This window comes from Giraffa tippelskirchi, chromosome 12 (genome assembly GCF_054371585.1).
Source record: "Giraffa tippelskirchi isolate mGirTip1 chromosome 12, T2T-mGirTip1v1.2.pri, whole genome shotgun sequence".
In the NCBI taxonomy this organism is placed as follows: domain Eukaryota; kingdom Metazoa; phylum Chordata; class Mammalia; order Artiodactyla; family Giraffidae; genus Giraffa; species Giraffa tippelskirchi.
The window spans coordinates 9,822,868-9,846,523 of record NC_137286.1 but is presented as its reverse complement, the minus strand read 5'-3'; the positions used below and the strand labels follow the sequence as shown (position 1 = coordinate 9,846,523).

At 46.7% G+C, this 23,656-nt stretch overlaps 1 protein-coding gene across 12 annotated transcripts in view; it reads right to left on the bottom strand.

Moving 5' to 3' along the window:
- The window catches only part of CLMN (calmin), a 111,206-nt gene that overhangs the window by 14,407 nt on the left and 73,143 nt on the right, over positions 1–23,656 (bottom strand). For 10 of the 12 annotated variants that reach the window (XR_014071378.1, XR_014071379.1, XR_014071377.1 and 7 more), the window contains exons 2-8: positions 18,876–18,937; positions 15,032–15,127; positions 12,509–12,592; positions 9,730–9,822; positions 8,671–8,861; positions 6,440–6,633; positions 3,766–3,848 (exon numbers count right to left, since the gene is read on the bottom strand). Coding sequence is in view for 6 of the 12 variants with exons in the window: in XM_081550556.1 (XP_081406682.1) it covers positions 3,766–3,848; positions 6,440–6,633; positions 8,671–8,861; positions 9,730–9,822; positions 12,509–12,592; positions 15,032–15,127; positions 18,876–18,937 (803 nt within the window). In the remaining 6 variants the exon portion in view is untranslated. Of the gene's footprint in view, positions 1–3,765; positions 3,849–6,439; positions 6,634–8,670; positions 8,862–9,729; positions 9,823–12,508; positions 12,593–15,031; positions 15,128–18,875; positions 18,938–23,656 lie in introns of those variants that run through there. The other 2 variants (XR_014071382.1, XM_081550560.1) reach the window with 1 other exon arrangement.

Here is a 23,656-nt window from a genome sequence, read left to right as displayed (position 1 = left end):
TAACTGAATCATTTTGCTGTATAGCAGAAACTAACACAACATTGTAAAGCAGCTATATTTCAATTTTTAAAAAAGATGTAGCTGAGAGCAGGGCTGAAAGTAGAGAGCAATCTTGGTGGTTTTGCAGTGCTTGGCTCCCAATGTACTGGTGCAGAGAGTGGACTGACCTCATTCTAAAACTAGTTGAAACCAGAGGGCTGAAATTAAATAAAACTGAAACACAGTCCTTATCAAGTTCTGAGAAGGTCAGAATGGTCAGCTCCTGGTCACAGGTCCTTGTTTGGGAAAAGGTCACATTCTCTGGGGCGGGGGTGTGTGTGTGTGTGAATATCATGTACCTCATCACACATCAAATATGGCATAAAATTAAACATTATAAGACACAAAGAAGCAAATAAAGAGATCCACAATCAAGAGAAACATTAGTCATTAGAAGCAGACCCAAAGATAACCCGAAGTGGGACTGGTTAGAATTAGCATGAAGACTGTAAAACAACTGTTTAACCTACAGGACAAGAATCACAAAGGTCATTCTTCAGGCTAAAAGGAAACGATCACAGATGAAAGCCTGGATCTGGAATGAGGGATGAGAAGTACTTAAAACGGTAAATGTGTGACAGATACGAAATGATCTTAAAAGTTTTCTTAAAAAGTCGCCTGCTTAAAGCAAAAATAATAGCAAACCATGGGGAATTAAAATATACAGAAGCAAAGCAAATGACAATAGCAGCAAAAGGAAGGGAGAAGAAAAGTGAGTGGGATCAAACAGCTGCATATACAAAAATATATAAAATATATAAAATGTACAATGAGGGACTTCTCTGGGGATCCAGAGGTTAAGAATCTGCCTTGCAATGCAGGGGATGTGAGTTCGATCCCTGGCAACTTAGGCAATCTTAGGCAACTGAGATCCCACAAGCTGAGGGGCAACCAAGCGTACAAGCCACAACTACTGAGCCTGTGTGCTCTGGAGCCCGTGTGCCACAACTAGAGAGCCCGCACATCACCACTAGAGTCGGTGCACCACAACAAAGGGTCCCACATGATGCAATGAAGATCCTGACACAGTCAAATTAAAAAATTAAAGTTACCTAATAGTAATCCAAGGTAGATTGAGGTATGTTCAAGATGAGTATTATAATCCCTAGGAAAACTACTAAAAAGATAAAACAAACAGATGTGGCTAAAAAGCCAACAGAGGAGATAAAATGGAAACCAAAAAATAATTGAACAATCCAAAAAAAATGAGAAAGGAAGAACAAAGCAGCATATAACAGATAGGACCAGTGGAAAACAACAGTAAGATGGTAGATTCAGTTCAGTTCAGTTCAGTTCAGTCGCTAAGTCGTGTCCGACTCTTTGCGACCCTATGAATCGCAGCACGCCAGGCCCACCTCATGCGAAGAGTTGACTCATTGGAAAAGACCCTGATGCTGGGATGGTAGATTACACCTATGTAAATGGCCAAAAAATACACTAATAAAGTGACACACTAATAATTCTTGTCAAAATGGATAAAAAACAAGACCCAACACTATAGTATTTTTATAAGAAACATGCTTTAACTATAAGCACACGTACACTAAAAGGAGAAAGACATTAACAGAAAAGGATAAATCATACAAATACTAACTTATGATAGTTTCTACATTCCTATCAAATTTACTCCATGATGAAATAAAACAAAAATAAAATGATGACCTCGTCAAAAAGAAACAACAATCCTTAATGTATATGCATTTATGGCATAGCTTCCACACACACAAAGCAAAACCTGACAGAACTAAGAACAATACAGTCACAATCATAAGTCAGAGATTTTTAACTTTTCTCCCTCACACTCATTGATAGGAAAAGAAAAAAAAAAAAAAGGGCATGTCTCTAGAATATTAGAACAGCATATTAACCAACTCAACCTAATTGGACTGTTGATGCTTTCACTGTACAAGACACATTTTTTCAAATGAATATGGTACATTTACCCAAAAAAACCATACGTCAGGGCATAAAGCCAGGCACAGTGTCTGGCACACGACCAGGGCTTAATGAATATTTATTAAAGTGTACTACAGTCAGTTGAATTATTAAACTTCAAAGAACAAGGGTTCAACAGGAGTCTAGATCAGCTGGGATGCCTCATCTGTATCCCCTAGGGATGCAAACGGACTGTTCTGAGGGGATGCCCTGTGCTGTTTGGGTCAGGGGGCCTTGCCCCATGTGTTCTATCTTACTTGACCCCTCCTTCCCCAGCCCAGTCTCTGACTCCAGCACTGGGGAGATCCAAGTGTCAGATTTGCTGAATCCCAGCTATGACTTTGACTCACACACACATCATAAATTTTAGTTGATTTCAAACTCTGTCTAGGCTGAAGAGCTCAGGGCTAATAAAAGCCCCGGTCCCTAGTATTTCCGAATTTCATAATGAAGATTAAATTAAAGAATGATGTTAATATCACCATTTTCTGAGCATCAACTGTTGTGCCAAGCACAGGACTTTACATATCTATTTATTCTTCACATAACCCTGAAAATGTGGGTCATATTTCCATTTTACAGATGACATCTCATACAGACATGTATCAGAGAGGTTAAGTAAACAGTTCAAGGTCACAAAGCTTCAAGTGGCAGAACTGACATTCCAGCCCATGGAATGCCTGCTTCTAAACTAGCCTGGAAAGCGATCTGTGGTCCAGAAACAGATGGGACGCACACACATAGGAAGCCTGGAGAGGATCCAGCCTGGCTCTTCTGAGTTGTGCAAAATGGGGTCTCAGTTTTAGCCGTATGTTGTAAGGAATCTAAATGCCTGAGCTTTGGAACCGCAGAGAACTGAGATCAAAGCCCAGCTCTGCACTTGGCAGCTGGGCAACCCTGGAGAGGTCTCTAAGCCTCTTTGAGCATCCGTTTTCTCTTCTACAAAATGAAAATGATGATACAGAGTCAAGTGGGATTGCAGGGGTGGCAGTCAGCCCAGAGACACACAGGATGCTGACCTGAACAAGCCTCCAGCTAAAAGAGCAGCCTGTCCCTCCTGTGAGTATTAGTTCTGTATGACTTTTTTGGGGGGGGGCGGGCGGTGAGTCTAGTATTTCTAACTACCTGAAACAACAATGTGTCTGTTCACTTGTCACCTGTTTTTTCTATTAGAACAAAGCTACACAAAGTCGGGGACCTCATCCATCTCATTTACTGTTAAGCCCCCCTGCAGCCATGGGTGTTCCAATAAAGTAATTTTCCAATAAAGTCAATAAAGGACTGTTGTTACTGTTGTGATCATTATTATTATAATCCCAGGCTTGTGCATGGGTTGGCTGGAGGTTCAACAGAGTCTTGACAATTTCTAAAAGGTCTGATTCTGCTCCAAAAAATCAGTCACCAAGTATGCTCAGATTCTACAAATTAAAAACGTGTGCTTGGTCATTGTCTTTAAAATTTTTTCACACTCTGATAAAATCTGGTAGACTGCTAAAATGTCCCATCTGACATCTAGAGGATCAAGCAGCTGATTCATATAACAAGCGGGCATCTCTTCCAATCTTAAAAGTTTGGGATGGGGAGAGGTTTGTCAGAGGTGTGTGTGACTTCCCATTCTGCTTTTTAATGGCGCACACGTTAGCTATGATTTTGACAGGAAAATGTGGCCAGGCACATGAGATCGAGATTCAATTATTACAGCTGCCACACAGCTCGAACACCAGCTTCATCTCACGGTCAGCTGATGGAAATGTACAGTTTCTGAATTATAAGTAAGGAAAACAGACATACGGCTTCCAACTCCGGGAAATGTTCTAGGAACTGAGCCACGTAAGTCACGATGGACTGCTCGTCTGGTGTGTCAACCATGATGTCTGTTCAGAGAAACACAGGAGTTAGAAGGACATGCAAAACACAGGTTTTATTTATTTTTACATTTTTAAAATTTTTTCCAGCTTTATTGAGGTATAAGTGACAAACGAAAATTGTATATATTTAAGGTGTACAACACGATAGTTTGACATACATAGACTGTGAAATGATTCTCACAATTTTCACACATCCATCATCTCAAATAGTTATCTTATTTTGACTTGCTGAGAAAACTTAAGATCTACTCTTTTAGCAAATTTCTAGTAGACAATACAGTGTTATTAACTATAGTCACTCTACTGTATGTTAGACTCTCCAGAACTTATGAAAGTTTGTACGTTTCCCTACTTCTCCACTCCACTATCAACCCCCAGCTCTTGATAACCACCATCATACTCTCTGGTTCTATGAGTTCGACTTTTTTAGGTTCCACATATAAGTGAGATCATGTAGTATTTATTTTTCTGTGTCTGGCCTATTTCAGCATAATGTCCTCCAGGTTCCTTCGTGTTGTTACAAACGGCAGAATTTTCTTCTTTTCATGGCTGAATGGTATCTCATCGCATATACATGGCATTTTCTTTATCTATTCATCCACTGATGGACACTTAGGTTGTTACTATGCTTTGGCTACTATAAATAATGCTGCAATGAACACTAGTGTGCAGATATTTCTTCAAGGCTGCAATTTCCTTTCCTTTGGTTTTGTTTGTTTTGGGGGTTTTCTGGTGTTTTGGGGGTTTTTTTGGCTGCACTGTGCAGCTTATGGGATTTTAGTCCCCTGACTAGGGATTGAACTCTGGTCCACACCAGGGAAAGCACCATGTCTTAACCACTGGACCACCAGGGAATTTCCAAGCTTCTTTTCTTTGAATTTAATTTCCTTTGAATATATATGTTCAGTAGAAGGTTTGCCAATACTTTGGCCACCTGATGCAAACAGCTTACTCACTGGAAAAGACCCTGATGCTGGGAAAGCTTTAAGGCAAAAGGAGAAGAGGGTGGCAGAGATGAGATGGTTGGATAGTCATGCCCATGACTCAATGGATACGAACTTGGGCAAACTCTGGGAGACAGTGAGGGACAGGGAGGCCTGGCGTGCTGCAGTCAATGGGGTTGCAAAGAGTCGGACAGGACTGAGACACTGAACAACAACAGAGAGTTTGCTGGATCACAGGATCGTCTTTTTAAATTTTTTGACGGCTCTCCACGCAGTTTTCCGTAAGAGCTGAACCAGTTTACATTCCCACAACATGAAGAGAGTTTTCACATGGGATCTTGGGACGCTTGACGGTGAAGGATCCCACAGACCAGGGAGGTTTTTTCTCTTTATTTCACACGTCAGGAAATTTAAGCCCTTTAAGTGAAGGGGGATGATTTGAGCAGTGAAGCCTCACCCTTGGCTGATGAGCAGAGAAGCTGGGATGGAGAATCCAAGACTCCTTGTACCCAAGATTCTGTTACTCCCTGCTGTTCCGAGTCCCTCCCTGTGAGCAGCCAGTTCACCGCCCATCCCATCAGTGAGTCTGTTGAGCTGAGACCCTTACACACTGCCAGAGAGAATCCTAAATAAGCCTGAGCCACGTGGAATATGATTTGATAGAGATAGCCAAGTGCCTTGAAAAGGTGTGCACTTTCTAGCTGTGCATCATCCCACTGATGGGACCTGGTCCTTGAGGAAATAATCTGAGCTGCACACTGAACTTTATCTTATAAGATGTTCACTGCAGTGTTATATACAAACATGACTACTCCAAAACAACCTCAATGTCCACCAGTGGTAAAGAGCTAAGTACACTTTGGTAAGCCCACTAGATGAACCAGTATGCAGCCAATAAAAACATATAATGAAGACATCCCAGCAGCATGTAAAATACTTATGTCACAATTATAATGTTAGGTTAAAAAAAGGAAGATACACGTTATGTGGTACCCTGGATGGGAGAGGAGTTTGGGGGAGAATGGATACATGTATATGTATGGCTGAGTCCCTTTGCCATGTGCAGCTGCAACTATCACAATATTATTTGTTAATTATTTGTTAAGCAGTACAAAATAAAGGGTTTTTTTTTAAACTTTTTTTTAAAGTAGAAATGCTTGTTTAATACAAAAGAAAATAGTAGAGGAGGAACATAAAAAAATCAAAATGATATGAGACGTCTTTACAATTAAATAGCAAAGTGGGTAGTAATGGAAAGAAGCACAGGGAGGCTGCAGGCTGTGAACCTGGTTGGTAGCTATGCAGATGTTCACATGTGATTATCACAGAATCACAAAAATGCATGTTTGTTTCATGCATTTTTCTACATGCATGATATATTTCACAATAAAAAAAAGTTTTAAAAGCCTTAAAGAAAAAAAAAAGAGGAAGAGACAAAGTCATACATACACTGAATGATCCCAATTATGTTAAAAAATTGTATTTAGATATAAGGAAAAACACGGGGAAATGATGTCAGCGACAGGAATACAGGAGATATAAAAATGACTTCATTAGATGTTTCTGTATTCTCCAGAATTCCCATGTGGACAGAAGGTGTTACAGGTTAAAAACAAACTATGAAGAAAGAGAAAGAGAGAGAACCACGGCTACCTTCTGGCTCCAGGAGCCTGGGGATGTGAAGGGCATCGTGAGCGATGCTGAAAGCCTTCTCCAGATTCTCCCGCATGGAGTCTTCCAGCGCCTGCTTCATGTCCACCAGGCTGGGGTCGATGGCCTTGATCACAGCCAGGAAAGCCAGCCCGCTTCGCCAGCTGCCTGCAAAGTCCTGCACCGCCACGCCATACCTGAAGGGAAGCAGCAGCCGCAGGGCAGATGGGTAAACACTCAGGGATGCCCCGCTGGCCTCCGAGTGGGGCAGGAGTTGCTGAGCCGGTGAGGCCTAGATACCCTGGGTCCTGAGCATCAGGACATCTGCACTGACCCATCCGTGTTTCCATTTCCGGACAAACCCAACAGGAAGGTTATGTCGCACAAGGAGACATAATGTGAACTTGAGTTCCCCAATTCCCAGATAGATACATAAAGCCTTCATTTAACATGATTGCTTTTATCAGTGATCTTTGAAATGCAGCAAACACGGGTGTGTCGTGTCATAAAATGGAGCCAGAAAGTTCAAGTTCATACCCTGGATACCCCTCCGTGCTTCCAGCGCTGTGGCCTTGGGTAGATCACGTACCTTCTTAGCCTCAAACTTATAAAACAGAGCTGTCACGGGGAAGTATTAAGTTGAACCCGCCCCCAGAGTGGCCATACCACACGGACTGTGTGTGATGTAGGTGCCCCACAGAAGCCACTCAGTAAGTGCTAACTAACGTCATGATTAGTAGAAATAAAATTACAACTTTAAAAATGACAAAGAGAGATCATCCTGTATTAATTTCCTTTAGACTCCATCCCTTGAGAGACCCTCTTCCCACTGCCAATTTCCCTACTGGGGTCACTGAACGCTCTTAAAAAAACACAAATATCTTTTTATTTAGATATTTATGGAGATTCATAAGAAGTTGCAAAAGCAGTACAAAGAGCCCTTGGTACCCATCATCTGCTTCCTTCAACACAGCATCTTGTGTTACAGGCGTGTGTCATCAGAACCAGACACCGACGTGGGTCCAGGGCTACAAACCACAGATAAGCCAGGGCTATAAGCCACGTACTAGGATTTCATCGGTTTCGGATTTCATCAGTTTCGTTGTCACGGGTATGGCAGAAGCACCAGGACACTGTGTCTCAAGCACCCATTCCAGTAACCACCGCCACAACGGTCATACAGGCTGTCTCCCCTGAAATACCCTTCCTCTCCATACAGTCACCCTAACTCCTGGCGATGAGCTCACTTTTGGTTTATTTATTTTAAAACAATATTTAATGGTTGTTCACATTAATCAACTCTATCATATTCAACCCCTTAATCAAAACCCCCAAGATCTAACCTCCCTCCCATCTTTTATTTTTCCTGCCACCTTTTATTTCCATATACTGGGAAGATGGGTTCTGATGCTAAGTGCTTATGAAGTGCTGGTACTCTGCTTTCACAGAGTTTATTGCATTTAACCCTAACTCTCCCATAAGGGGGTGAGTAGTAAGTCACCATCTTACAGGTGCAGCTTAGAGGGGAAACTGATGCTCCAGGTCTTCCCAGTCTGGCAGGGGTTAAACACAAGTCCAAGGATTTGGTTCCAGCTCATCTGTCTCAGCGTTGGGAGGGCCAGACCTGACTCTGATAGGTTGCAGCCTTGATTGCTACTTGCTTTTAAGTAGGTACAGACCCTGAAAGATACCCAGAAGCTTAATAATAAGCGTGCTAAGTTGCTTCAGTCGTGTCCGACTCTCTGTGACCTCATGGACTGTAGCCCACCAGGCTCCTCTGTCCATGGGATTCTCTATGCATGAATACCAGATTGGGTTGCCATGCCCTCCTCCAAGGGATCTTCCTGATCCAGGGATCAAACTGGCATCTCTTATGGTCTCCTGCCTTGAAAGGTGGGTCTTTACCACTAGCACCACCTGGGAAGCCCATAATAATAAACATGTCCATGTTACTCGGATCCAAGGGCCAACCCCACTTAGGGATTTAAAGTGGTGAAGGCCCCTTGGATTTCTACCCAAATTCTTCCATCAGCTTCCCACAAACCAAACACTGAGCAAGTACAGTTTTGTGTGCAGACACAGAAAGGACAGAATTCCCTGTTCTGAGAGTCTACATGAAGCACCGGGCATGTAATGGACACAGAACTGAGTAAACGGGGACGTCCCCTTCCTCTGCCCTCCTCCCTCTGCCTGGTAGCAACGCGGGGTGCTGGGGAGCAGGGCATGGGGCTTACTTCCTCGTTTTCCTCTGCACCCAGGCCAACAGCGTCCTGATGGCTTTCCTCTGGTCTTTCACCGAGATTGCCGCACTCCTCTCTGCGGTGGGTGTGGGTGGGAAGGAGGAGTCTGAGTCTGTGCCCCCCGAGCCGGGTGACAGGCTGGAGGATGGAGAGTTTCTGCTGAGGTTGCCCGTGAGCTCTTTAATCTGGAAAGAAAATGACGTTTCAGACCCAGCATGGGCTCTCTTGGACCCCGGCTGGAGGGATCAGCTCATGCAGAACTGATTACTCCTTCCTGAGGGTTGTGTGTCAGTACTCGTGATGGCCAGGCTGTTTCGTGTGGCTTGTGGTGCATGCAAGGATGCTTAGCACGGAGAATCATCTCTTCCTGGAGTCTGTCTAGCTCTGGGCAGAAGCTGCTGATGAGGGCCTCCTGACTGGCTTCACTTCTGTGTACATCATTTTTACTCTTGGGAGGGCCATTAAATAGTGAGCCATAATTTTCTCTTGCAAAAGAGGGGGATTTTAGGAGATGAATTGTCAGCTTACTCCCTCCTATTCAGGGAAAAGAACTTGAGCACAATTTGAAGTAACCCCTTCACACTCCAGCCCCAGACCCCATCTTTCTTCTATAAAATCTGCACTTTCAGACAGATGCTGAGGGTGTGAAGGCTGCAAGGTCTCCCCTGTTACACACGCCTCTTCCTAAAGCTGCCTTTGTAGAGACTTTCTAACCGTCTCAGACGAACACTTGTCATGTTAGGAGAGTAACTCTACCTAGTTCAATTTTTGGCTAGAAGTATTTCCCTGGCTCTTGGGATCCTTTAGAAGAAAACTACTTTTCCAAGTAAATATTTAACTCTTCAAGGCCCAAGAGAAGAATAGAGCTCACATCACTTTTAGAATCACAGGGACTCAAAATCTTTAGCAACCAAGATTCCTCTGGTTCTTTTCTAGGAAAAAGAAAAGGCAAAATCTGTCAGAAACGAAATCTCACTGTCTCCCGCTATCTGGGCCCCACTCCTGTATTGGTGGAGATGACTGATGTGTGTTACGGGAAAGAAGTGATTTTACCTGGAAGAAGAGGATTATGTTCCAAATCAGCCCAAGAACCAAAGAGGGGTTGCCGTCTGCTATTTCTGCTGCGTCAATGCTAACCAGCTTTACCTGGAGAGAAGCAATGTATGAGCTTAAGGACGGGGTCCAAGTAGGTCGCAACACATTATTTTCTGATGCCCTTGTGGGCCTGTTTCTCTTTCTCACCTGTGCTGTTTGGTGATGCCACAGGACACCTCTCGGGGACCCCAACATGCAAAAGTGTACATAAGTGTGTCTAATAAACAGTACATAGTACTTCCCATTAACAGACACTATTCTCAGAGTATTAGCTCTGTTTATTTTCACAACAACCCCACAACACAGATTCTTCTATTATCTCTGTATTTCAGGTGAAGATATTCCAGAGAGGTCAATGGAAAGTGCCCAGGACACACAGCTAGTAAAAAAGACATCTTTTTCCAAGAACAGATGGTACACGCCCAGGGTCTGTCTGCATGCTACACTAACTTCCAGATTTAACATGTCTTTGGACTAACACAGAGTACTGACATCAACGATCATGGCCCATGATGGCTAAAACAGTTCAGTTCAGTCGCTAGGTCGTGTCCGGCTCTTTGCAACCCCATGGACTCCAGCATGCCTGGCTTCCCTATCAATCACCAACTCCCAGAGCTTGCTCAAACTCATGTGCATCAAGTCGGTGATGCCATCCAACCACCTCATTCTCTGTCATCCCCTTCTCCTCCTGCCTTCAATCTTGCCCAGCATTAGGGTCTTTTCCAATGAGTCAGTTTTTCGAATCAGGTGGCCAAAGTATTGGAGCTTCAGCTTCAGCATCAGTCCTTCCAATGGATATTCAGGACTGATTTCCTTTAGGATTGACTGGTTTGATCTCTTTGAAGTCCAAGGGACTCTCAAGAGTCTTCTTCAATACCACGGTTCAAAAGCATCAATTCTTCAGCACTCAGCTTTCTTTATGGTCCAACTCTCAATCCATACACGACTACTGGAAAAACCATAGCTGGTGTTGGACAGGGAAGTTGGAGTTGGTGATGGACAGGGAAACCTGGCGTGCTGCAGTCCATGGGGTCACAAAGAGCTCGATACAACTGAGCGACTGAACTGAACTGAACCAATTCACCCATTTAAAGCACAAAATTCCACGGTTTTTTAGTGTTACCATAATTTTAGTGCATTTTCATCGCCTCAAAAAGAAATCTTGTACCCTTTAACTGTTACCTGTCTAATCTCCCAATTTCTCTCAACCTTGAACAAAAACTCATCTGTCTTCTGACTCGAGAGATGTCCCTGTGCTGGACGTATCACAGGAATAGAGCTCTAGGGGAAGTGGTCCTTTTGGTCCGGCATCTTTCATAATGTTTTCAAGTTTCATCCACACGGTAGCTTGTATCAACACTTCATTCTTTTTCAGGGTGGAATAATATTCTGCTGCATGGACAGACCATACTTTGTTCATCCCTCTGTCCGTGGATGGGCATCCAGGTTGCTCCCACCTTTGGGCTATTATGAATGATGGTGCTGTGAGCTGTGCCGTGCCCTTTGGTCACCACCATCTGAACCGCCTCCTAGATCGGGTCTTTTCCCACAGCATGGGAGGCAGAGCCCACCTCCCTCTTCAAAAGCCAAAACAGCCAGGACATGGGCGACGATGCAGGCTTATCAGCCCAGGCCTTTGAACTTGAATGAGTGACGCTGAAAGACTTCCTTCCAGGGGCTGTGGGAGTGGGGGCAGAGGGACAGGGCAGTGGCACCCGTGCCCATGTGGGTCCTTGCATTCAGAGGGGGTGAGGCTCTGCAGTGGTCCTGGCATTTAGCAGCCTTGGGCTCCATCTCTGATTCCCCAGGCTTTGAAGTCATCCTGTGACTTCTTGGCATCCTTTCAACACATTCCTTTGCTGCTTAAATCAGCCCAGATTAGATCCCCTTAAGACCCAGGAGCGCCAAACGAACAGCACTTCGTGATGACGTTCTACTGTACATGCCGACGTGTCAAGCAAGCTGAGGGCTTTTCACCCAGAGTAACTGATGAAACTTAATGAAAGGGGAACTTTGGAAATTTTATCTCACTAGGGCCATTCCCTCCCATTTTTGAAGGACACGAAGCAGAGTTCAAAACACAGAAAGGGCCAATTTAAGTTTGGAAAGTTATATCAAAGAGGACAGAATTACGTGATTTTCCTCTGGCTCAGTTAGCCCCCTTCTCTTCCTTGCTTCTGCCACATTCTGAGTGCTAAGGACAAGTGTTACACCCTGACATGCTCACTGTACTCTTTTTAAAATTAGAGGGTAATTGCTTTACCATATCGTGATGGTTTCTGCCATACATCAAGCTGAATCTGCCATAGGTATACGTATGTTCTCTCCCTCTTGAACCACGCCCCCACCTCCCGCCCCATCCCACCCCTCTAGGCAGTCACAGAGCACTGGCTTTTCACTGTACTCTTAACCCCCAAAGTGAAAAGGAAAATGTCAACTAAATTCTGAACATCTGAGAGCCACTCAGCATTTCCGCCCTTCCCACGCCCAGACATCCATAGGAGTTTTCATCCTGATGGAGCTGGAAGGGTAGGCAGGGAACCAGGGACTGCATCTCGCCTGATGGATTAGCTGTATCTCGACTGATGGAGCTCCGTTAACATTTCAACTTGTTCCATCTGACCGTTTTAGCAGGGACCCCTTGGCCCGCGTCTCTTGTGACCAGCACTAAACTTCAAATCATGTCTTTTTTGTCTCAGGGAAGGCTCTGTGAACAAGATGTGTTTCAGATACTTACATTGCTATCTTCCAAAAACTTAAGTGCTTTCGCTATGTTGTTTAACCGAAAAATACGATGGGATGAGGATTTGTACTCATGCAGCTGTAACACAAAACAGGACGACACAAGAAGTTAAGCCCAGACAGGCACTCGGGTCCCAGAGGTGCCATTGGATGTGCTCGTCTTTTTCTTTACCTTTTCCACATGAATCTCAAGAGAAGGATGGGGCTCACAGCAGAGCCCACGTGGACCACATCCAAACTCATGCACGGGGCCCCGGGACACACAACCGTAGTCTCAGGGGTCCCCAAGGGTCGCCTTATTTATGGTTCCTGGGACCAAACTCACTCGAGCTGGTGAGGGAGGGGAACCCAGGGGTTAAACAGGGGGAAGATTTGTCAAATTTCCCTCTCTGACCCAGCGCCTGGCTTTTGATACGCCTCCCTCCCCCAGAGACTGTCGGTGACATGCTCTCCTGTCTGCGCTGATGCTGTTTGTCAAGGCAGAGAGCACCAGCCGGGAGCATCACCCGCAGCTGCTAAATCATCCGGCAAACCCTCCCTGGCGGCCACAGATGTTTCTGTTTTCTGGCCAAGGGCTTGGTGGATATTTATCCCACGTCAGAGAGATAGAGGGAGAGAGAGATGGAGACAGAGACAGAAATACAGAGAGACAGAGACACCAAGAAAGAGACAGACACAGAGAGACACAGAGAAACCCAAAGAGGAAGAGAGAAAGGGGCTGCAGAAGCAAAAACTCTGACGATGCTCGTTGCACACGCTAGGAGCCCCGGCAGAGGAAACTCATCCTGAAACAGAAGCCCACCCCTGCTCCTTTGGGTGAGTGCTTCACACTAACAGGCAAGCCAGTGGGTATCCCTTGCTCATGGTGTGAAATGCCAGCTGAGCTCATGAGTGAGGTCTTGGCTGTTCTCGGCTGTATTCCCGGATTAAACACTCCCAACAAAGCCTCCCCTCCCACCGAGGCTATAGTAGCTCCTGATCAGTGCCCAGGCAACAAAATGGGAGCCTGGGCTGCTGGCAACACAGAACCAGGGACTAGAATATGCTTTTTCAGGAAGCCTTTTGAGGACTATGCTGCCAGCCCACTGTGAGATCAGTCAAGAAACCAAGTACTCTTTCTACCGCAGTGGGTCTGCCCTTCATGAGAATTCATGTCACTTGGCACAGCCCCCTTGGGGGTGGCTACTGGGAAAAGAAAGGCAAAAAAGGGGTGAGGGGTTGCATAAGACTCCAGCTGCCTTAGAGCTGAGAACTGAAGTCGGAGCTCTTGACTTTAAACCCAGAGTTAAGAGCAAACCCAGAGAGGTCTGCATGGGCTGAACTGTGGTTTGGTAGAGCTGGGGCCCTACAGAGACACTTGCGTATCAGCCACACTGGGTGATGTGGGCCAATCAAACACTGGACTCTAGAGCCCCTTTCTAAAAATTGACACCTCTGGTACTCTAAGCAGATCACTGGACCCCACCCCACCCTGCCCAAGGAATATCTGGCAGTGCCTGGGGACATTTCTGGTTGTCACACCTGTGCGTGCTACTGGCATCCAGTGGATAGAGACCAAGGATGCTGTCACACATCCGGCAATGACCAGGTCGGCCCCCATGACGAAGAACTACCCCACCCAAAATGCTAACAGTGGACTTCCCTGGAGGTACAGTGGATAAGAATCCGCCTGCCAATGCAGGGGACACGGGCTCAATCCCTGGCCCGGGGGGATTCCACACGGCTCGGAGCAACTAAGTCCACGCACCACAAGCACTGAGTCCATGCTCTAGAGCCCATGAGCTGCAACCATTGAAGCCTATGTGTCCTAGAGCCTGCGCTCCACAACCAGAGAAGCCACAACAATCAGAAGCCCGTGCACCATAGCTAGAGAAAGCCTGCGTGCAGCAATGAGGACTCAGTGCAATCAACTAAATAAATAAATTAAAAATAGAACAAAACAAAAATCAAAATGCCAACAGTGCTGAAGCTATTAAACACTGCTCGGTGAATCGGGGAGAGAGGACTGACTTGCACACATCAGACACAGGCAACGTGGAGAGCTTTGGAAAAGATCCAAACTGGAATGGACCTCAAGACCAGCTGGTTCAATTCCGTTTCAGCCATACTCACAAGAAGGTTCTAGAATTCTGTGTATCTAGCTTTAGCCGCGGGGTGAATTTATAGAATCTGGTTGATAAGATGTCTTTCTCGTCCATATTCCTGAATCTTAGCTCTCATTCTAGTTAACTGAATGGCTGGCCAGCTAAACACTCTCGATCCAGTTAAAATCTTCAGCTTTGGACTCACAGAAAACATGGGGCATTTATTTACTTGCTAAGGTATATTTGCTTAGTTATACATGATTATATCAATCTTAGTCACTGAGAAAGGAATGTCGCCCTCTCAAGTTTCCTGTCGTAGGAACTTATGGATGGCCAGATATATGTACAGTCATAGAGATCTGTATGGAAAAGAACTACAGGCAGTGTTTTCCTTTGATTTTTACCTCTTCCCAACCCTTCTGGAACATACGTACCAGATTCCGCCCAGACAGGACTTCTAACAAAGCCATTAGGATTTTGCCATCTTGTATATCGATGAATAAATCTTTAACTTCTAGAGGTGGGTTGCACTGCGGAAGAGGGGGAAAGAAAGTAGCCAATCAGTGATCTGGAGAAAAAACCTCCAACACTCAGAGCTGCCTACGGGCATCCAAGGCGGCAGGAACCCTCTCTCTCTGGAGGTGGCGCTGCACAGGCAGGGGTGGTGCTGGGGAGCCCCCGAGGAGGCTCCTGGTGGAAAAAGCTAGAAGCCCACTGCTTTCCTCTCTGCCCTGGGGAGGTCTGAGGGACACCGTGTCCTGTCCACCCACAGCTTGGTTAGGTGTGGCCTGGGGTCTGTGGGGTGAGCAGGAACCTGTAGGTCAGCTGTCCCAGCACAGGGCGTTGCAAACCGTGCTCCCCGGAACCCTAGGCTTCACCAGAGCAGCTTCAGGGACCCCTACTAGGGGGAGGGGGTTCCAGAAGGAGACTAACCCACTACATTTCCCTGCCATCAGCTCTTATTGGCTTTTATTTAGAGTTCCAGGTAAGACTATGCTTACAGAAAGGCTTCTGTTGACTAAACAAACTTGATAAAAATTTTAATGCAGGATGGTTAGGACTTACTGAATCTTCGGGGCCAAGGGCCAGGAACCTGCCTTTTTAATTACCATCTCCCCCCACCCCCCACCCCCGGCATGAATGGAGCTTCCCTGGTGGCTTAATTGTAAAGAATCCACCTGCAATGCAGGAGACGCAGGTTCAATCCCCGGGTTGGGAGGAAATGGCAACCCACTCCAGTATTCTTGCCTGGGAAATCCCATGGACAGAGGAGTCTGGCGGGCTACTGTCCACGGTGTCACAGAGCGTCAGACACGACTTAGCAGCTAAGCAATGACAACGACCAGCATGGATTCTATTTACTTTTTGGTATTGGAATCTCTGGAAGCATTAGAACATTTCAGCTGGGTACTCACTCTCTCTGCTTTTGGGTACAAGGAAGGGGATGTTCCCATTGGAGACGGGATTAATGAGGTGGGGGCATGGGGTAGCAGCTGTCACCAGCCAGAGATCCAGGGAACTCTTGGAGCTGTGGCCGCCACCCTTTCCTCGGGGAACTCCCATCCCGTGAAAGCCTCGGAGGGCCTGTGTTTCCTTTTTGATTCAGGAAGGTGGCATTTCCTGACTTCTTATACGAGCCCCCCACCCACACCCCTAGGCAGTCAAAACACAGGGCAATTCCACCCACAGGTGCACAGAAGAGGGTTCTGCTTCAAGGGCAAGAGCGACTTTGAACCCAGAGGCAGATTATTTTCTTTGCAAACTCCCCGCTGCTCCTCAGGAACATTCCACATGGAGCACGATGGCATCAGGTTACCCAGACTCACACAGGAATGTTATTCCTGCTAACGTGGGGCAGAAACGGCACAAGACCCGAACAAAAACAGCCCCTGATAGATGGACTAACAGAATTTCCAGTTACCAGCCCCAACCATGGCCGAGCCATGCCTTGGAGCTGAACCAGGAGGGTCATTCCCACTGACAGTGTCTGTAAGAGCCCCCAGCCCGGCAGCGGCAAGCAGGGCCTTGGCCCGCAGCCATCCGCGTGATGGCAGGAGGAGAAATTGAACCCACTCCAGTGAAAACACTCCTCGGGGTTCCAGACGTTCCGTGGGCTTCATGAGATTGGTATGGCCAAGTAAACAGCAACCCCAGGGGTTTCTTCATGATCTAACTCCTTCGGTAAATTAAGGATTTTTTCCAGAAGCCAGAGAGTCCGTAAATATTTCTGACAGCCTTCAAATTGCAGCTAAGCCCACTTCCCCGAGGAGCTCCTCGGTTTCCTTTACATGAAAGGTTGTTCTTGAAAGTCTCAAGGTTGGAAACACGGCTGTGGATTTTGCCGTGTGTGTTAGGCATCAGTTTCAAGTGCTATCTGATTTATCTTCAGAGTGGGTGCTACCCACCTGCCTTGAAACAGGGGCAGAAGCGTGGCCAGAGAGAAAATTCTTGATGTGATCAAGGCTAACAGAGATTCATCTAGGGGTTGGGCTGGTGCATGAGTATTTGCTCTATTACGCTCTGCGCTTTTCTGTATTTATTTTTTAATTTATAAAAGGGAAGAAAGAAAGAAATACGCCCTGGCTAAGCTCCGTCCACCAGGAGGAATTTCCAGTTACCCTGACACACATCAGGCATTAATTTAGGAGTTGGGGGAACTCAGATTTTGGGAACGGTTTTCCTTTTTTTCCAAAAATAACATTTCACTTTATGAGCGCTGCCGAAAATGCACTAATAGTCAAAACAATGGGCAAATGATTTATAATGCTTCATCCGTGATGTAGAGAGTTTTCGCCCTGGAGATTTGAGGAACCTCCTGGGCTGAGTGGAGCCCATTCTACAGGTGGGGAGCAGAAGTGTGGGTGGTCAGGCAGCTACTGGGGAAATATTATAGGCCTAAAGCTCACACTACGTGAATTAGAATGGCGGTCAAGAGCGCCACTTCCTAAAACGCCACATTTATTTTCTCTGCTTTCTAATCATTTTAGTGATTTTCCTCTGAACTTTTCTTTGGGGCGAACTCTTAAGGGCAATCAATATTACTCTTGTGCCTTTTAAGAGAATAAAGAAGAAATGTCACCGAAGAGGAATCCTTGAATACCACCACCAGCTTTGAAACACACAAGACTACTGGTTGGGTCTATTGGGAGAACCAGATCGTGGAATTTAAGAAGATGCGAAGTGAGTAAAATGGATCCTCATAAATCAGCTTTCTTGTAAACGAGAAAAAGAATCTCTCCTTCCCCAGCCCCAGGGGCAATTAGAATGTTCTCCCCCCGGAGGCTAAGCTAGTGGTGAGGAGGGTTTGGATTTCTGTGCCTCTGAACGGTTCATTTATCCATTTCACATCCTGCCCCTCCTCTGCTGCTCATCCTTCTGTCTTGTTCAGACGCTTTTGCTTTAGAGTTTGTGTGCCTGAGAGGCTGGCAGACAAAATGCAGTTGGACGTTGCTTGGCCAGAGAACGTTAGCAAAAAAAAGAGGGGGGCCCAGGAAGAAGAGGGGCCACCAAATTGAATATGCAAGGGAAGCCTAAGGAGGAGCTTTCTTCTCCAAGAGTTGTGGGATTACAGGGACTCAATTCAATGTCTCCAGGCTTCTGGAACAGCATGGGGGTGGGCAGCGAGGAAGGCTGTCTTGAGGATTAAAGGAGCTGAGTGCCCGATGCACCAAAACGAGCTGATAACACTGTTGATCGATAGCAGCCTTACGTGATGAACCAGGCAATCTGGCTTGGTTAAAAAGTGTCAGGAATTCTTGCTTAAATCAACCCAAATACCTATACATGAGTCTTAATGAGAGCCTCCCCAACCTCTCCAGACTAGAAGTCAAGATCGGCCCCCACCGCCTAGTCCCATGTTCGGGTTATTCAACAATGAATGTTTGCTAACTTCTGCTCATCGATTCCCATTTAAAGATGGACCCTCTCCTTCCCCAGCGAGGCTGATAACCTCACAAGGCCAGAACCGCAAGTCTTATGCATCTTTGTGTTCCAAGTGCGCGTGCATGCTAAGTTGCTTCAGTCGTGTCCGACTCTTTGCGACCCTATGGACCGTACCCTGCCAGGCTCCGCCAGGCTCCTCTGTCGAAGGGATTGTTCCCAGAGCTGAACTTGATCCTCGGCAATGAGAACGCACTCAATAAACGTTTTAATGAATGAATGAAAAACACTAACGCAACAAGAACACAGAGCATCCCCCTCCTCTCCTCACTGCTCTCCTGAACTGCGCACCCAGTTATGGAAGCATCCATCACTTAACAACCCAAGCGCCTTGCTTACCTTCTCCAGATGGAGATTTATCCATCGAGTAAAAGTCCGCTTCTGCACATTCTCCCTCTCAACTGAAAATAAAGAGATGCCATTAGCTGGGTGAAAAGAAATACATGAAAAATCCTGCCCTCCTCTTCCCAAGGGGAGAGTCTAAGGAATCTCTGCAGGATGGAGAGCCCAGAAGTCCCGTAGGTATGGAAACCTTCCCGGAACGGGGTTGGCAAGGCATTGGCAGCACTAGAATCCATTTTCTCCAGCCCAACCCCAAACATCTTAAACAGATTAAAAACACCCACAAATTCAGACACACAGAACAAGCTAACATGGTTAGCACAAGCTAACATGAGCATTGGGGCATCTGACTCTCCAGCACAAACGCTGGTGGGAAGATACAAATTTAAAGCACCGGGTGATGGCACCGCACCCCCGCCGCAGAAATGGGTCAGAAGAACCGGGATGGAGGAGAGGAGGGGAGGTCAGGGACTAGGAACTGGGAGGCGGCTCGGGGAAGGTGTAGCGGAAAGAATTTGACAGTCCTGGCTTGGACTCTTAGCCCGGTCACCTCCAGCTTTGTGCCCTTGGGCCATTTGCCTGTCCCGTATCTGATCTGCCCCATGAAGATAAGGCCAGCTCACCACCAGGCTGCTGTGAGATTGACCTGTGACCCTATAGGTCAAGCTCAACACAGTTCCTGGCACAATGGCTGTTCTTTTTTGTTTTTCTTTGCAGCTATTATTTTTAGAGCCAGGGAATACTTTGTACCCTCTCCTCCTCACTCCTGGGGCAGGGGAGTTCTGCACAGCCCCAGTGAGGTGGGAGGGCGCCAACCAGACACAGATCTCTCCTCCTGGGGGACAGCATTCCCCCCCGACACCCCCCAAATAGGTTTGGAAGGGAAGATCTTTCCTTTTCAAGGGTTATTACCATCTGTCTGCCCAGAACTAATTGTGTCCTGGACACTTTGTTTCCAATAATCTTTAAACCTGACAGTATCACCTGCAAAGTAGAAACTAGTATCTTACAGATAAACACCACAGGGCTCAGAGAAGTACCCTGACTTGCCTTGGGCATCAGTTGGAGAGAGACAGAGCCAAGCATCTGTCTATTCGCCCCTCATCAGCCAGCACCCTAGAAATGGAAGACTTGGGTTTGAATTCCAACCCTTCCAAAAACTACAACAAAGGCATCTGCAGTGGTGGTGATAACGATTTTTAAAAATATTTACCCAGCACGTGCTACATGGCAGGTACCCAACTATTCACTTGACACAGATTCACTGATTTAATCCTTCCTACAACCCTCGCAGGGAGGGACAATTATACCTTCAAAGTGGGAAAACCGGGGCACTTGCCCAGCATCACGTAAGAGTATTGTTCCCATTTTAAAGATAAAGAAACCAAGGATCAGAGAACGAATAGGCCACAAAATTGGGACTTGCAACTCGAGTCGGTGCCTTCCCATTCTCTCCTGGGTTCTGTGGCATCAGCTGGCTCGATGCCCTGGGACCTGGAGGAAGTTTCTGTGACCAGTGGTGGCACCTGCCTCAGTCTGGGTCTGGGAGCCCCGTGGACCGTGGCAGCAGCCCCCGCTGCTGAAGCTGCTACGTCTCTCAGGAAGCTTCCTGGAAACGTCGGAGCCAGATGACTCCTAAATTACTAAGTTCTGGATTTCAACATACTGGAAGAACACATCACATATGCTTAAAACCATTTCACATTTCTTTAGCAATAAGAAAAGGAGAGGCAATTTATCTCCTGGCAGAGAGAAAAAAAAGGCTACAGTTTTCTCTAACGACTGTGGTTCTTTTTTTCCTCCCAGCCTCATTATTAGGTAGATAGTGGTGCCCATAAATCAAATTTTAATATTGTGCCTTTCAATCTTTTTAATTGAAGAGCCAGCAGACAGTAATGATACACATAACTGCTTCTCTCTCATGTTCCTTCTCTTCTGTAAGGGAAGGTCACTGGCTAGCAGGCATCAAGTTGAAAGATCTCCTTCCAGCAAACTGTGTTTTGTGGGTGGAGAGGGGAGGGAGAAAGGAAAAGAAGCTGATAGCAATGAGGCAGGAAGGGCCATGAGTTATAGAGTCTCAGAACTTTCCAGAATACGGGGGAGCTTTCTGCCGCTGCAGTTTTTCCCATAGTGTGGGTCTCCCATAGTTCAGTGTCTGTCTCGCTGTGGATGAACGTGGGCTGTCACGGTTTTTCACTGTGTGGAGCAGGGCAGTAACCCGCACCGGGCACAAGCACCCTGGTGATGTGAGTCTCTGTGCACAAAAGTGTGAATATATTCCTTATGCTTGACGACTCCAAGTGGAACTGCTGGGTCTTAGTAGTAGGCACATTTAAAAATTTAATAGCTACTTCCAAATGGCCCTCCCAAAAGGCTGCCCCAGTTTATACCTTCACCCCCACCTGTCTTTAAACAAGTTTATGGGGACTGTAAAGTATTTACACACACATTCAAACACTCAGGCTGGTTTCTCCATATGGCTTCAGAGAGAGCAAAGTCTGTCTCCTGAAACAGAAGTGCATTCAGTGAAAGCCTACGAGAACCAGGAGTAGGCTGTTAGTTTAACTGTGCGGAAGGGTGCAAATGAGGAAGTGGGTGTATGTTAGTCTATATATATGGCTCATCATTCTGCCCGCCCACCCACCTATCTGTCCATCCATTCACCCATCCACCCATCAGTCTGTCCGTCCATCCCTCCATCCACCCACCCACCCAGCAGGCCATCCATCCATCCACTCATCCAGCCAGCCAGCCTCCCAGCTGATACTTATTCAGTGATTACTACTTGCTGGGAACCATGCCCAACCCTGTGGGCAAAATCACAGATGAAGAATTAAGCATTCATGGAATCTGCACTCCAAGAATTACAGCCAAGGAGGAGAGAAAACACGGATGCCACAGGCGCATAAGCAAGGAAAAATGGATTAGAAATTTCACCGGCTGACGGGTTTGGAGGAGGTGGTTTCAGACTCCATGGGGGACTCCTCTGGGGGCCCTAAGAGGTCCCCCATAGAAGTGGGACGTGGAGGGGATCCCGAAAGGCAAAGACAGCATTTTAGCCCCATCCTGATCCACAGCCAACCTCTGGGTGGCTTCAGTCCCATTCCAGCCAAGGCCCGTGGGTGCTTCAGGCACAAATCAACTTTCAGAACAAAGAGGAGCCACAGGACGGCACGGTGATGACTGAAGACACCAGGGGAATGAGAGACTCAAGTCACAAATAGCAAATGGTCTCAACCCAAAATAGGGTACGGAGACCATATTTTCTGTACCTGAAACTAGGACATGCCACTCAGTACACAGGAGACGGAGTGCAAGAATTGAGCCTGCCCCAGAAGGCCCACCTGAGAGCCACACGCCCTTAGACCGTTCGCTGTGTGACCTTAGGCAAGGTCAGAACTTTCCAAACACCTCTGTCTCAGCTTCCCCTCTGCAGGATGGGGGTAACCGTGCCTCCCTCACGGGACTCCGTGAAGACCAAATGGGGTCTGCCTGCAGGGTGCCCCCAACAGCTGTTCCAGAAGGGCCGCCCCCCTCCCCCCACCGCATGCCCTCAAGGTATTTCGTCTGGTGTCTGGACCCAGAGGTCTGACGCCCTTTCCAAGTACCCACCCCCATCCTACAGGCTTTTTCTCCTTCTGGCTTGCCAAGACTCTATAAACTTTATATAGTTTCCATAAATCCAACGGCCCCTTTTTTCCACGGCACCTATCACGTTGTAAAGGTGTAGGAAACCATTTCTCAAGAAGGGTCTGGCCTTCTCGAGGAGTGTTTGGGGGGCCCGGTGTGGGTTTACTGGACAACAACAGCGTCGGAACAGCACTGTAAAATCGCCCTCTCGGCTCTGCCTGGCTGGTCAGGGTGCCTGTGCGCGGAGCAGGGCGGAGAGGAAGGGTGGGGCTCCAGGAACAGGGACAGGAGGGGAGGCTCAGCCTTCTCTCTCGAGCCCACCGTCCCAAATTTCCAGGCATGACTTTGGCCCAGGCTTTGCCAAGAGCAGGCAATTTGAAAACAGGAGGTGTGACATTCCTTCCTTCTCGATGGCAGGCTCAGGAGTTGCATGCCACAGAAAGAGGGATGCAGGCTCTGGGAATTAAAACAGACTCATTTACACTTGTGGCCTTCTTGCCGTAGGTCCACATTTCCCCCGAGTCTACTTCCTACACAGTAAATATTTCCTCTATAACAGTCTGCTCTTCCCTGCCCATGGGAAAGACTTAATGACTTTATCTGTTGAGGAAAATTATATGCCCGTTATAAAAAAAAAAAAAGGTAATATAGGAAAGCACAGAGAAATAGATCTCAAAGCTCTTGAAATCTCATTACACCCAGGGATCACCACTATGGACTTTTTAATGACCATCCTCTTAGAACTACACACACACATACACACACACACACATATGCTCACAGTTAATCCACATGGGTGTTCGTGTATACAACTGCAACGTGATCACCTAAAGACTCAGTATTTCTCAAAGCATGGCTCAGGGATCCCTAATATCAAGAGCTTCTGATATCAAGAGCATGTGAGTGTCAACATGCTAATTCCTGGACCTGAGCCAAGACCTACTGGGTCACACTCTCTGGGCCTGGGGCCTGGGCATCTGAATTGAATCAGCTTGGGGGTGATAACAGGACACAGCTGGAGAACTGGGGCCTTCCTGGGAAGAGACAAGTGACACAACTCCTTGATCATCTTGGGGCAGAATAGAGACAGCAATGGGACATTTCCTGGGGAGGAGAAAGAGACGGCATTCTGGAGCCAGGCCTACAGG